The sequence below is a fragment of the Lycorma delicatula genome, chromosome 8 (genome assembly GCF_047948215.1).
Source record: "Lycorma delicatula isolate Av1 chromosome 8, ASM4794821v1, whole genome shotgun sequence".
Classification (NCBI taxonomy): domain Eukaryota; kingdom Metazoa; phylum Arthropoda; class Insecta; order Hemiptera; family Fulgoridae; genus Lycorma; species Lycorma delicatula.
This window is the reverse complement of record NC_134462.1, coordinates 46,075,361-46,091,993: the sequence shown is the minus strand read 5'-3', so window position 1 is coordinate 46,091,993 and position 16,633 is coordinate 46,075,361. Positions and strand designations below refer to the sequence as shown.

General features: G+C 29.3%; 2 protein-coding genes across 2 annotated transcripts; one reads left to right on the top strand and one right to left on the bottom strand.

Annotated features, from left to right (window-relative positions):
• Nucleotides 1-5,025: 5,025 nt before the first annotated feature.
• On the bottom strand, nt 5,026-6,687 carry LOC142329016 (rhythmically expressed gene 2 protein-like). Its single transcript, XM_075373261.1, has one exon. It carries the CDS (start codon nt 6,188-6,190, stop codon nt 5,444-5,446), a length of 747 nt encoding a protein of 248 aa, XP_075229376.1. The 5' UTR covers nt 6,191-6,687; the 3' UTR covers nt 5,026-5,443.
• A 5,879-nt stretch (nt 6,688-12,566) lies between these two features.
• On the top strand, nt 12,567-16,210 carry Prosbeta6 (proteasome beta6 subunit). The gene is made up of 4 exons (XM_075373219.1): nt 12,567-12,768; nt 13,261-13,450; nt 14,965-15,201; nt 15,884-16,210. Exons 1-4 carry the CDS (start codon nt 12,674-12,676, stop codon nt 16,067-16,069), a joined length of 708 nt encoding a protein of 235 aa, XP_075229334.1. The 5' UTR covers nt 12,567-12,673; the 3' UTR covers nt 16,070-16,210.
• Nucleotides 16,211-16,633: the final 423 nt, after the last annotated feature.

The following is a 16,633-nucleotide window of genomic DNA, read 5'->3' as shown; positions in this document are numbered from 1 at the left end:
TTGTCGGGAAATCGACACAGTTGAACTAAATAATGATAGTGCAATTTTGTACCTTAAAAATTTGTTCACATCTTATCATGGAGCCCCAAGAAATGACAATATAATTAATACAAGAGTATATCTAGGCATAATAAATATTTAATGATTACAAGCTTACTGTTTAAGGCACATTAGAGCAAAACAGTACAGCTTAATTTTGTTAAAAATTCAATTTGATCATCTGAGCATAAAAAGTTGTTAGTATGATTTACTCTACAACTTGTCGTATAATAAAACACACAGATAAATAATTTCTTGAGCTGCTATTATACAATTACATTCAAATATAGATACACCTGTGCTGTCTACAAAAAGGGTTTCAGTGAATGGCTCAAAATTTTGAAGTAGGTCTTAATTAAAAATAAAAAAACAAGAGATCAAGAACACTTCCCTGAGGCACAGGGGCTACATTCTACATCTCAGAGTGAAGACCTAACTTTTACAAGTGCATTCTTGTTAAAAGGTAAAATTTCAACTACATGTTTAAGGTTTGCTGAAAGGAGCTCCTCCTATACCATAACTACCGAGTTTTTTCATGAGTAAAAAAAGTAGAACTAATTGCTTTACCGAGATTACAAAAACTAAAAATGGATTGTTTTTTTATCTTCGTAATTTAAAACCATTCAGAAATCTTCATTATATATATATATATATATATACTGAATTTCAAATAGTTTTTTTTTTTTGGGGGGGGGGGCTGCCTCTTGTCACAGTTAGGTTTACTTGTTTATTTATACTCATGACCATAATGTAGTCCTCATCATTTTTTAATTCAAAGTGCTTATTCTTGTGATAAAAAGTTCAGGAAGTTACATATTCTAAAACCCTGATTAAGTAATTTTATCTCTCATTCTTAACCAAAGTCATAACAATGGAGTTGTATTTTTTTTTTTTTTTAGGTTTTTCTTTAAAGAAAAAATATTTTTCAGTGGCTAGGCCCTCAGGTAGAAAAACAGCATGATTTGTTAAATAATTCAATGAAATTTAAGACAAAACCAATGTCAATTTGATCAAAAACATGTCTGCAGGGCCTCCATAAATAAATATAAGCCCACTTGTGGGCACAACCTCAGCTTGTGATTTTTCCTGAGCTTCAGGTGGTGAGTAACAAAAAAGAAGTCTAGTTCTTCATTCCTAGATCTCTATCTTAGAATCTTCACCAGTTATGAAAATGGTTCTTAAATAGTTTTTCAGCAAACTAATTAAATTTATTTTTCTATTGTTTCCCAAAATAATCCAGTAAAATAGATTCTCATCAATTTTTCAAATCAAAGCCTCCATTTAATTACATTATGGAAACATCTTCCCTTCTCCAATGGAACCTAGCCAAATTTCTGCCGATCTCTGTGGTGGAGTGGTAGTGTCTCAACTTTTCATCCAGAGTTCCTGGGATCAAATCCTGGTCAGGCAAGGCATTTTTCATATGCTATAAAATGTCCATTTCATATTCAAGTTTGAAGCTTATATGGTGAATTAATCATAAAAAAAGTGGGAATAGCCTGATTTACATAATGGGTTTGTTTGGGTGGTAGACATCTGATAAAAATGATCTGACTTTTTCAATTCTACTTGCCAAATAGAAGTTCACAGAGTTATTCACAAATTCAAAACCTGAATTAATTCATTTTCCTGTTATTAGTGAGTTTTACGTGTAAAGAACAAACTAACTGTGGCTAATAAAGAACATAGTTTCTGAATAATCATGGCTATTCATATGTCAGTAGACTGAAACTATTATACAAACCAGATTTAACTAGTAGGAATAAATGAAACATAGAAGTTAAAGGTTATAAAATGTTATTTGTGAATTTTGGGTGATAAGGAACAAAACAGGTAGCCCACATTGTTTTAGCATTGTAAGGCCTCCTTAAGAATTAGAATAGAGAGTGTGAAATGTGTGTGCGTGTTATTAAAATCAGACACATGAATACACATAGGCACACTTACAAATGTATATGTAACACCTTCTCTTTTACAACTAGCAAAATTAATGTAATAGAGAAACTAATTTAAAAATTAATTATATGATAAGACATTGATAAAAAAACTGATTAATAATAATTTATTTAGAAAGGAAAGGGAACATATTGAACATTTTTATAATAAAATTAAATCTTATCACTTAACTGCCAATCAATATTAATGAAGCTATTATGTGGTTCTTTAATCATTTTAATAAACCACTAAAATGAATAAGTATGTCATGGCAAAAAATGTACTTCAAATTTTAATAATGGTAGTATAAAATAGGATATTAGAAAACAGATTAATTAAAATTATTCAATAAATTAATATGAAAAATTAAACTTGTACGACTTAAAAATAAATTATTGCACCATAATATATTCAAAACACTGGATAGTTTTATACTTTTGCCTCAGTTGATGTTTTATCTCAATAATACAGGTACCCCTAAATATGCAAACCTAATATATATAAAATAAATAGTATATTAATTTGTTGCTTCACATTATCTGTTCCAACTTTTCTTATTAATATGATGCATTTACAGTACAAGATGAAGCATAAGCAGTCATATAGATTCTTTAAAAGTAATCATTATAAATGTCTACTGTAAACAGAATAAAGTGTAATATGTAGTTTTGAGTATCACAAATGTTACAGTGAATTAGACATGCTGATATAAAAATATGTATGGCTCAGTGAAGAAGATAATTTCTGAATAATCATGAATAATTTATATGTTAATACATCAAAAATTTATTATACGAATTCAAAAGGCTCAAATGAATGTAGACATTTTTTTATTATACTGGTCATTTTTTAAAAAAATAACATCCCTTAAAACGGTAATTTGTGAAATCTAAACTTTTTTAAATAAAATTTAAAAAAAACTGTTGTTTAAGATCTCCAAACAACACACAAGGCAACAATACTAGTTATATAATTTATCATTCACAGTAGCAAACAAAATTGATCATTACTCATGACCATTTCTGCTAGGTTTAGTAGGAAAAATCTGTGTATATTATTCATCTATTTAAAGGCGCATTTATCAATATTAGATGTGTTCAGTCAAATATAGTGAAAAATGTTATCTTTAAAATGTACCTTATCAATGATGTTTGATATCATGTACCTCACCATTTTTTTTTTTAAGGAATAACTGTTTTTAAGGAGAAAAATCACTGTATTTGTATTTTGAAATCATTAGAACTTATTTTTTTTACAATCATGAGGTCAACTTTCTTGATGATTATTACATGTGTTTATTTTCCGACATAAAACAATGAAAAGTTTATAAATAAATGTTGAAAGGTTATAAAAAAAAATTATCATAAATTAGTATATACTACTAACATTCTAAGTTTCACATTTGTGTACTTTTAAAGAATTTATATCTAAATATTTTAAAATTATTTTTCTCATTATCTCAATTCCTGATATCTTTTACAAAGATAAGTTTTTATAAACTTACTCATTTTAATTATATTTTTGCTCGTTATAATAAATGTTCATGTTGGATTTTATATGAAACATAATTATTCAATCTGTATTTTGGTGTAAATGCCGTAATTGGTTAGAGATTATCACTGCACTGTTTCACTGATCATTTTTGTTAATATTTCTTATTTCTTTTTATACATGACACAATGATTGGGAGAAGAATTCAAAAATAGTTTATTTATAATTTTAACAATTGAAATTTTTGCTAATAAGCAAATGAGGACCTTATACAATTACTCTACTTGAAATTTATAAATTACTGTCATTTTTATGACAATTTAAAACAGTGCTCTCCTTACTGGTAGGAACACAAGAACATTTAATCTGGAAAACAATCTTGAATTATCAGGTTTGAATTTAAAAAAATGATAAGAGGACATTTTCATTCATTCTCCCAAAAAAGATTTGTTTCTTGGCTGCAATGAAAGAACCAAAATTGTAAATGATTACATTTATTGTAATCATCTTTATTATGTCTTTTAATAATTAATTACATTTTAAGAGTATGTATTTAAAACATTTGCAACAAAATTATGTTTGGTTATAATAAAATGAAGCATCAAACCATAGCAAATCATACAATACAAAATTAAAATGCTGCTAGTAAAATTTATTTAATTCTGTTAGAATCTTGCCACATTTGGAGAAATGAATCACGGCTCATTTTATTTCTAGAAGTTTGATTTTTTTTTTTTGAGTGGCAATTTTATGTAGGTGCATTGGCAAAGTTTTAATTTTTAGAGCTTTGCTGAAACTTTTAATAACTAATAATAGTTTGTTAAACTAAATTAGTAAATTTAGTAAGTTATTAAATTAAATTTTTATTCAATTTGGATTATTTAAATATCATAGATTGTTTTGATAGAATACATTTCAAAGAATAATAATTTGATATGGTTTAAGAGTATAATTTCAATGGTACGATATAAATGCTACTTAATCATATTTTTAACTTATATTTTTAACTGTTCTTGTATTACCCAAGTTTCAGTGATTTAATAATGACTTATTACTGCACATATAAAGATGGTTTTGTAAACATTTGAGATATTGTGATATGTCTTTTTTCAGTTATTTCAATTTGAATGTACTCAATTTCATACAAATTACATTTATACAAAATTATATTTTGAGGCTTCTATAAAAAATATGACTCCCAAGTCTCACACTTTTTCAAGACGTAGTATCCTAAAAGAAATTCAGTTTACACTAAACCACGACCCAAAAAACCCTTATAGATAAGTCTTTATTATTGTTTTTTAATATAGTTTCAAAGTTAAAATTTTGTGTTTTTATAAGTTAAGAATTTAAATAAGTTTTTTTTAGTTATTTCTTTAGTAAAGGTAAAAATATGCTCAAATTACACTAAAGTAACATGGGACATGAAAAAATGTGAATGGGATAATCTATTTTCACCCTTTGCTGCTGGCATCAATCTAGTAGATGGTGTAATGATTAATTATCAAGCATACCTGAAAATATTAATTAGAAATTCTTCAGTATCAGTAAAATGAGATATTCTTTTTAAAATAGTGTATTTATAATTCCATTTATCTGCTACAGTTATCTCAGTAATAACCAAAAAAGATATTAATATTCTTTATAAAGCTATAACTAAGAATAATATATTTAGAAATACCAGTTAATATATTAAATAGTAACAAAATATTAAAAAAATAAACATTTCATTTATCTTTTCACCAATAAACAAGTAATAAGGATATATACATATATAACTTGGGAACAAATAATAAAATTATTAAGCACTGAATTCTAACTGTGTTAGAGCTAATAACACAATTTAAAAATAGTTATTTTAAAAATTATATGGCACTTTTATATCACCCGAACAAATATATATGGTTAAAATATAAAAATAAAACTTCCATATTTATATAATTATTCAATATATACACACACTAGCTTTTATGCAGTTTCATGTGAACACTTGTTTTAGTTCATGTAGATCTTTAAATATAAACTCTTTACATATGTTTGGATACTTTTCAGTTATGTCTTTTGAAGTTTTACTGATTAAATAAGCATTCCAACCAGCACTTTTTGCTGGTAAGTAATCAAGTTCTGGAGTATCACCTATATGTAATATTTCACTTTTTTTTATGTCTGATAAGTCATCCATAGTTCTAGCAATTGTTTCAACAAGATCAAAAATTCTTTTATCTGGTTTTTCACATCCAACATCATATGAACCTACAACAAATCTGAAGTACTTTCTAACATTCATATTTTCTAATAAAACTTCTAATCTTTCATCAAAATTTGATAAGACAGCAAGTGGTATTTGTCTTTGATGTACGTGATTTATAAAATCTAGAGCTCCATCACAGCATCTCCATTGTTCTGGATGATTATACATATCTATTAGCTGATGGGAAATTTCATTTAGTGTAAAATGATCCAAAGGCTTTAGTGAGGAATTCACAAAGGTGTGATGTACTAACTGTTTCCACCAGTTTTCCCAACCTAAACCAGTGTGACGACCGTAGTTTGGATGTTTCACTTTCATTTCATACCATCCTTTCTTAAAATTATCATTTAACAATTGTGGATTAATATTAAGTCCAAACTTAGCTCCAACTTGAGAATAATGCACCCCAACTGGTAAACAGACATCAAGAATGGTTCCCATAATATCTAAGGTTATTAATCTACAAAGTTTCATTTTGATTAATATATTGCACACTTATATCCACAAAAACTAACACACTGTCAGATTTAATCACGTTACACAAATAAAAATAGCAATGTGTAACTATTACAGCTCATTAACTGATAAAATCGTAACCGAATATTTGTAGTATACTATTATCTATATTTTTAAATGAGTACATAATCATCATTCTACTATTACACGCGTAAATAAATGAGAAGTCAAACTTGTATTGGTTAACTACATAAACTGTAAAAAAATCTCATCAATATAGAGTAAAAGTGTAAAACGGTTAACGTATAAAAACAAAACTACTTTAAAACATCGCTACCACATTTAAGGTTATATATTGGCGGTCATTGCATTATAATACCGAACACACCTCGTTTCAGCATAACGTATTTGGCAATACTGAAATCAAAGTGTACTGAAAACGTAGACAAAGACAACTTAAAAAATTTATTAAAAAAAAATTACATAAAGCTATTTTTAGCTTTATGAAAAGATAATTACAAATATTTGTTTACCTTTGGTAAATAAATAAATATATATGGTCTCGTTCGAATAAAAATAGTGTATAATATTTAAGATTGTCCAGTTCATTCTCGTGAGTTTTAGTTTAGTCGCCTTCATTAAATGATATTTTCAACCAATTTAACCTAAAATGAAATGTACTACCATAAACAATCGCTAATGAGAGTTCAGGGTCTTATTACAATAGAAAAGTTAGTTATTTTTACACGGATTTGAATACTACATGGTGGATACTGGTGTTCTTTGATAGCTAGGTTTCAATTAATTACACATCTCAGGAATAGTCTGAGACTGTACAAGATTACACTTCATTTACACTCATACATATCATCCTCTGAATAATTATCTGAAAGGTAATTATCGGAGGCTAAAGGGGAAAGAATGAAGGATCTTATTACACAGTTCGCTTTAACTAAAAACAGACCATGGTCTGTACAAATTTGTAAATTTAATAATTTTTAATCTTTATTAATTAAAAAAAAAAAAATGGCTATAGGATTTGTTGAATGTTACTTGGCGGCAGCTCGTATTTATTCAGCATCATCAGTGATAACTTTATCGCTGGGTAAAGGCCTTCAAAATTACAAATATAAAATCCATAACATTTGCATCATATATCTTTGTTTAGATATAATCATGTAAAAAACGAGAAAAATGCACAATAAATTGCAAAAAATCTTCAAGATAGCAGCGGGAACTTGAGAAAAAATTTATTAAACGTGATCGTCCAGTTCACCAAACGAGAATACAGGATTATAATTAGGTGCTTATGAATTGCAATAAGACATATCAGAGTATTTAGATAGCGAATTTGAGTAGGAAGTAGATTGAACGTACAAATTACAAAAACAGGAAAACATTCCCGAGACTTAAATGTTGATGTAACGCCGTACAAGTTAAATATTCAGAGCCCTCTAGTGTAACGATCGTAATTTTAATAATTTTTCATTTATCTTTTTGACTACCTTCAGTAATTAAACAGTTAATAATATTTATCATAACATTTGGTTCAGTTAGTTAATTTTTGTTAAAAAAACAAATTTAACTTTTCGTTAAATTTTGTTTTGAAAATTAATGCATCATCGCTAGTTAACCTCCATAAGAAGAAACAGTAAATCCAAACGTTATTTTAACGGTTTTATTTCGGAAAAACAGAATCCTATTACAGCCAAAAACAAATTCCCAAAGTATAAGACTACAATTAATCATAAATTTCTTTTACTTCCTGAGCAGCTAACTAGGTCTTGAAAACTAGCAGTAGACTTGCTCAACAGGGAAATTTAATGCCAACTTTTGATATTAAGAAGCTAAATTACAATTTGTAACTTCACAACTGTACTGCAATAAAACAATAACCAACTCAAATGTGTGGACCCAACATAGGAACAAAATGTGATTTGCAGAACCAAACTTTTGGGTCTCTGTGTGGGCAGGCAGCATTAGCCTGCCCACACAAAGACCCTATGATAGAATGAGAAATGATAGTAATGGCGTTGATACTTCTGAGGAGGAACGCAATAACCCCAAAATAATGTTTTGGAGTACATCTCCATGTATTTAGAAAAGTAAGTTTAAAAATTTTTTTTATGTATTTGCAAGTTGCAGTTAAGTGGTGTTTTTAGTAGCTGTAGATAATATATGTATATGATTTGAATGCCAGCTGCATACCCTTTATTATTTTTTTCTTATGGTGTGTTTTATTTGTAGGGGTTTTTATCAAAATCACACAGTTTCTGACCATAAATGTAAATATGATTTTACTTTTGCAAATTGTAAACTGAATCGAAAATAATAAAAACTATTATTATGAAGAATAAGATATGAACATAGGTTGTCTCTTCAGCAAGTTCTGATTTTATACTCAAAAATCTTTCTTGTTTTTCTGTTTAGCCTCTGAAACCACTGTAAGGTACTAATTCAGAGGATGATATATATGAATGTAAATAAAGTTTAGTCTTGTACAGTCTCAGGTTTAGTAATGGTCTCAGGACCATTCGTGAGATGGGCGGTTTATTAAACCCAACCATCAAAGAACATACAATCTAGTATTCAAATCCATATAAAAGTAACTGCCTTTACTAGGAAAACTTATTAAAAACCTATTCATTTAAAAGAATTTTTTAATATTATCACTAAATTAGTTTTCAAAAGAAAATATCCTAAAAAGATTCCCTAAACAATTACATTTTTAATAAATCAAATTGAATTTAAAAACTAATTAGCTATACATTTACTTATGCAAAATCATTTAAAGGAGGTTATCTATATAACATCCTTCTTGAAGTTATCTATATCTATACTATTATGTAAAGAGGAAGAGGGTTTTTGTTTGTTTGGGATAAACAAAAAAACTCCTCGATCAATCACAACCAAATTTTTACCCATGCTTCTTGACATACTGAAGGTTTTTAGATCTATTTCATCTTGAAAAAACAGATAGTATCTAGTAGTGGAGATTTGCTGGTTGAAGCACAATTTTAAAAATTGCATTAATAAATGATGAACTGTGAGTCTCTATCACTGGGTAATCTGGATTTGAACTGAATGATTTGAGTCAATCAAATTAATAATATTTAAAAAAATAATAGAATTAAATTTATGTTAAATAAAGTAATATTAAATAAATTAAAAATATCTCTGTTTAACAATGATGGGCTGTTTAACAAAAAATATGGGGACTGCGTATGAGGCAGAAGGGTGAGGTATGCGAGCACCTAGTGGGAGGCTAGGCCACCAATCACTACCATCAACTGGTAACCATCAATCATCACTAGGGACTGGATTACATGCAACATAAAAAGTTTGAAATATGCATGAAAAATACTTAAAATATGAAAAGTGTCAAAATGTGCAACCTTAAGTAATAAAAAAATAGTAAATTTTAGTTTTTTATTTCAAAATCAGCATACAATTAGTAAGAAGCTGAATTAACAAATAAATTTAATATTTAACATTTTGTAAATGTAAACAATCAGGTACTGTTCCAAATGTTCAGTAATAACATTGTGTTTTCGAACACTCAAAATATTTTTATAAGAGGACAAGGATTGTTCCACATCCACTGAGGTAACTGGGCAGTATTTGAATTTGGATGCTATGTTAGCACTTATTGTTTCTGGAAAAAGTTCACCCATCTCATTAATAGAACTATAAATTTGACACAAATGTTCAAAGCCTGAGTTATTGTTCAAAATATTTTCAAATTTTTCTTTAATTTTACATGGGAATACCTCTGGCAATGTGGATTTTATTCATTAACTGAATAAATTCAGTCAACGCCAAACCTTGAGTTTCAAGCTTTTTAACACTTGCAGGTATCTGGAAAAAATGAGTGCTAATCACAGCTATGTTTTTTTTATACTAGAATTGTTATGCTTCCTTAAACTGACAAACTGCCATAGCCTTTGCACTATCAAAGCTGTTTATTATACCTTAGATGGCCTCGAGATGTTCATTGTAAAACAGTACAGCTTCAATCCATGCTTCCCGTTGAGTTACCACTGGTTTGGGAGGTAAAGGCACATTTGGCAGTTTTTCTTTATAGGCCTTATTGTGAGCAGGTGCCTTAAGAAACATTTTCTTTGTTGATGAAATCAGTTTATTTACATTCCCAAACGTGGATTGTACTTCTTCAGTGAGTCGATGTACTCCATGAGCAAAGCACGTCACATGAATCAAATTGGGATAAAATATTTGGAGGGCTTTGGCTGCCTTGATTATATTTATCTTTACAGGCCACCAAATAGGAAGAACAAGGTTCTAGTTTTAATGCATCGACAATTAAATTAGCAATGTAACAGCGACAACTGTTGGTAGTTTTGTAAGCTGAAATCCAAATAATGCTATCCTTGAGTTCATGGCGTATTTCTTCCAGAACATGTAAGTAAATTGTTGGTATGTAATTTTTATACAGTGTTAATTCATCTGGTATATTTTGATTCAAGCAATATTTTCGCAGAAACTCTTTGAAGGTAGAATTTGTAAGTTTGTGAAGGGGAATATTACTTTTAAGCAATGCTTCACACAAATCCATGCTGAAGTGGTTTTTTGTTTACCTTTGGAAGTGAAATCACTGCTACTTGCCACTGTTATAAGTTGTTGTCGTGGGTCTTTCTTTTGCAATCCTGCAATATGAAGACTTGTGTTGACATGTTGGTCTATTGGTAACTCTTTTGTGCATGAAATATTTTTCTTGTAACTCAACTATATAAATCATTTCCGTTGTATATAAATGTTCCAGAATAGTCAACTACCCACCGGGTTGGTCTAGTGGCGAACGTGTCTTCGCAAATCATCTGATTTCGAAGTCGAGAGTTCCAGTGTTCAAGTCCTAGTAAAGGCAGTTATTTTTATACGGATTTGAATACTAGATCATGGATACCGGTGTTCTTTGGTGGTTGGGTTTCAATGATAACATATCTCAGATGTGGTCGACTTGAGACTACACAAGACTACACTTCACTCATACATATCATCCTCTGAAGTAATATGGTGATTTCCGCAGGCTAAACAGGAATAAGGAAGGTAATCCTTCCTTATAAGGATAACTAGTCAGTTATCCACAAAGAGACACCCTTTTTTTCGGGAGGCATGGTTCACATTAAACTTTGCAGAAATAAATAAAGAACTTAACTGATGCAATGAGCGCGTCAATAATAACATGCGTAATTTAATTGGCTAGTGAGAGGAGTGTTGCAGTAGGCGTGCGCAACGCAGAACGGTAGCATCCGTCCTTGTCTCGCGTGGGTGTGTTTTTCTTGAGCTCATAATAATATTAGTCTACCAGAACAATAGACTTGCGGCTGTTAAGTGCGCTCTAAGTGCGGTGCGGCTAATAGGGTTGGGCGGCTACAACGTAAGATTTCATTTATTGACTAGGTACCCAACCGAAAAATATTGTAAATATAGCGAAAATATGCATCTTCATTATATTTTAAGGAAAACATGCAATTAACGGTGAGAATGAGGTTAATACGCAAATGCATATAATCCGGTCTCTAATCATCACCATCACCCCCAGGGTGCACTTGGGGGCAACCCGTTTGTTACCTTCGTCGTCAAAAGTGTGTGCACTTTAATTAGCATAGTTCCTATTAATCTAAGCCAACGGGTTGGTCTAGTGGTGAACGCGTCTTCCCGTATCAGCTGATTTGGAAGTCGAGAGTTCCGGCGTTCAGATCTTAGTAAAGTCAGTTATTTTTACACGGATCTGAATACGAGATCGTGTTCTTTGGTGGTTGGGTTTCAATTAACCACACATTTCAGGAATGGTCGACCTGAAGCTGCACAAGACTACACTTCATTTACATTCACACATATCATCCTCTGAAGTATTATCTGAAAGATAGTTACCGGAGGCTAAACAGGAAAAAGAAAGAAAGAAAGTTAATATTAATCTATCTTTTGTAATTTAGTTTCTTTTTCAGGTTTCTATAAAACCTGAATACTATAACTATTATTTATCATTATTATTCTCACAACCATTAGGATAACGAACAACGCGGGTGCCCAGGACGCCGACCCCCCTGGCAAATTCAGAACGGTAACCAAAGGGAGCTCTGCGGCCATGGGGTAGGCACCGGGAAGCCCCGTGGATCCCCAGAGTTGGCTCCGGGATTTTCCTGGGCTGACCTGAACCCCGGGGTTTCAGGTTCTGGCAGGATGAGCCGGCTAGTCTAAAATAAAATGAAAATTAGATTGCATTATTATAGCGTTACTTGTGTACATTACTTTTAAATTTAAAAAAAAATATGTTGCCCTTTAATATATTAACATTTATTAATTTATTTTATACCTTTTTTTACGTACACTATAAAAATGTGAACTGTTTTTTTTTTTTTTTAGTTAACCAACCTGATGCAATTCAACAACTGTAATCTTGTTGGTCATTCAAGTTTTAGGTTACTGTTGTCTTCGGATTAATCTGAATTGTTTTCATTTGTGAATTAACAATCTTACACAATGGTAGGATTGAACAGTATTGTTGGGAATATTTCTGGTGCCGACACTATGAAAGAAACACCAAGTGGTTTTTCTCCATATGCCGACAATGGAGGGTGTGTAATTTATTTATATTATACTGCATTTCATAGATTAAGCTTTTTATTTGTAAAACTAGATTGAAATTTATGTCCTTAAAAAAACATTTTTTATGAAATGCAATTTTTATTCTTATAACTACTGGGGTTGGATAGTTTTGATGACCAAGTCATAGTTGAATTTTCTTACCTATAAGACTGTATGTTTGAAGTAAAACCGATTGGAGGTTATATTTCATTAGAATTGTGAGAATCCAATTTATATTATGGAATTTGAGTGAATTCAATATTTACGTCCCTGAAAACGTGATAGATTAAAATCAATTTGTTTCAAAAATAAGAACATGTTTAGATAGATATTTTCTAAAGTTTGTTATAAATTGAATAATGAATCATAGTGCAAGAAACTAGTGGTTATTTCTACTGGTTAATCATAACTAGTTTCTAACTGTTGATTAAGTAATTATTTTTAAGAAAATAAAATCAAGTTTATAAATTTATTGTTTCCAGAACTATTGTTGCTGTTGCTGGAGATGATTTTGTTGTAATTGCATCTGATACTCGTCTTAGTGTTGGTTACAGTATATATACAAGAGGACAGTCAAAACTATTTAAATTATCTTCTAAGACTGTTCTGGGATGTTCTGGTTGTTGGTGTGATACATTGTCTCTTACTCGTTTATTAGAGGCAAGAATGCAGGTAATTCAACTTTATTACATTAATTTTTTGTTTGGTAGTTTTGTATTTAATACAAATAAAATGATGTAATTGCAAAATTCTTGAACATTATGTTAATGTATTATCAGTAATTTATTTGTAAATATTTTTGTAAGTGTATACAATTATGGGATCGCCTCTAATTTTTATGAAATTTGGAATACACCTTAATTAGGACCTATGTTATTTGTTACAGTTGAATTTCATCCCTCATAAGTTAAATATACCTTCACCTAACATTTTGTAATTCAGTACTGTGCAAGTGTAATATTCATATTTGTCCCCTGACAAAATGTGAATGTTGGAAAATAGGTTTGGGTAGCAGGTAGCCCTTGCAAAGTCAAAATCTGCACTCTAATCAATTTAAAAAATCAATCAATTTTAACAATTAGTTTTGTTAGTTATGGCAACCTGTTAAGATTATAATCTGTTCTGTGGAGTCAGGCGAAGGTTATGTTAAGAGTTTTCTGAAGACAGTTTAGAGTTAAAGTACCAAAATGTGGCAATACTAAACACTAAAAAAAGCCATGTGTATGACGTAGTGTCATTTTATGATGGTGGCTGTCAGTCAGCTGTTAAAGATGACTGATGACATTAACGTTAGTTTGTGGTTTATTTTTCATTTCCAACACATAATTTATATTTTTCTTCATTTTTTCTGTTGTTGAAATAATCAATTATAATTGTTGTTATTAAGATAATTATTATTATTTTATTATTTCTATATTGAGTACTGTTTACCTTTTCCTAGCTTCATTCTTTTTTTAAGAGATTGAAGCTTAGCTTTCATTCTTAAATTCTTAGTTTCATTTTTGATTTTAATAAAAGAATGAAGCTAAGAAAGGTAAACAGTACTCAACGTAGAAAATAATCGTATATCAGTATGAACAAATTTTATGTTGGTCAAGTAATTACTCAGTATTACCTCTACCTTAACCCTAATCCCTTTCCAAAGAATGGATTAGTATCTGAACAGTTCACCATATCTCACAAAACTAATTGCTAATTGACTAGAGTACTGATAATGTGGAACAGATCTTGCATTCTTCCACTATCCAAACCCACTTTGTGACATTTAGATGTACTGTTTTCCTAATCCTAAGGATATCTACTACGGTAAATTAAAGATGGAAAAAAATTGAAGCTGATCGCTTATCAAGTAATTGCTCAGAATTACCATTGTTTCTTTTTTTATAAATTATTAAATTATGTAAAATTCTTTAAATTGAAAAATTTTAATAATAAAGATTTTATTAAAATAATCTTAAACTTAAACTCTAACCATTTCAACTACTTTTTTTTGTGCAACTTTATAGCATTGTTATATCTGTGTTATTCTGAAATTAGCTTCAAAACTTGTTTTTAATAAGAACCTTTACCAAGTGTGGTTTGTTACAACTGTGTGGTGTACAAAAATAGTGTTTTGTCTCCCAGTGAATGGATTCTAAATGTAAAAATATTTACTTGTTGAATTAAAACTAATTTTTTTTCCACAGATGTATTTGCATGATAATAACAAACAGATGTCAACACCTGCAGTAGCTCAGTTGTTATCAACTTTGTTATATTATAAGCGATTTTTTCCATATTATGTATCCAATATATTAGCTGGTCTTGATTCAGAAGGTAAAGGTGCAATATACAGTTATGATCCAGTTGGACATTGTGAGATGTCAAATTATCATGCTGGTGGTAGTGCTGGTGCACTGTTACAGCCTCTTCTTGACAATCAGGTACGTAGTAATATGAAATGTTTAAAATTATAGCAATATATTATACAGTGAAAAATTTTACGTAGACATGGATAGCGTGAAATAAGAGTTACAAAGTATTACTCTGGTCTTATCTGATGCTGAAATATTATAAATTATATTGATATAACAAAATTTTAATTGGAAAATATCAGTTAATATGAAGATTGTATGTTAAGAACAATTTTTTTACCTATGTAACTAAATAAATCTAGCATACACCTGCATTTTTACTTGTAAGGAATGAATGAATCAGTTCCTTTATATGTTAATGATTTCACTTAAGTTGTATAATTTGATCCTAATTTATATTATGTAGAGAAATTTAAATAAAGTAAATGAAACCACCTCAAGATTCACTGTCAGATACTGTAATGAAGTGATTCTGTAATGATGCTTGGAAATTCATTAGTTAGCTTAGTTGTATAATTAGGAAGGTGTATATATATAATTCTTTTTAGAGAATATGGCTCTAATTCATGTATGTCAGTAAAATAGATTGATATAAATTACAATGTAATTGATGTCACTGGATATTTGACATCTATCTCAATTGGAAATTCACAGTTGGATAATATCCAACATTGCCCCCAAAACGTATTATAAAATAACAATAACAAGTGTTCTGAAACTGGTTTAAATTATTATAAAATTTTTTTTTCAGTTGGGTTTTAAAAATATGCAAAATGTCACTCCTGAACCATTGACTATTGAGAAAGCTGTTAATATTATTAAGGATGCTTTTATTGGTGCAACTGAACGTGATATTTATACTGGAGATGGTATTCATATAAATGTTATTTCGCAGGATGGTTTCAATGAAGAATTTTTCCCATTAAGAAAAGATTAATTGACTGTTAAAATAATTGTCTATACTTGCTAATAACTAATACTTTTTTCCTTAATCACTGAATTTAATCATTGTATTGTATTAATCAGTAATTTGTATGTTTATGAAATATATAATTAAATAAAATTGATTTGATATTTATTTGGTTTGTATTTATTTTTTAATAGCTTTATCTTGAAAAATCCTCAGTATTTTTATGCTTGTTTTTTAGATGTAGTTTCTTATACTACATATTTCTTACACAGAATATTTATAAAAAGGATTAAATTCAAAGAATTTGGTTCTTTTTGACATTTTTCAAGCTTTCAAAAGGAAAATATACAGATTACAATACCCTTTGGTATGTGAATTTAAAATATTAAATATTAAGATAAAATATTCAACTCAAGTACAATGTTATTTTGAATACGGCTAATGTTGATAATTGAAAATAATATATTTATTGCAAGCACAATTTGAACTTTATAAAATAAAACTGATTTTCCACAATGTTCATGTTGATGAAATATTGTTTAGTTTTTTTTAGTAGGAAGTGCTATATTAAGAAACTTTCTTGATTAATTT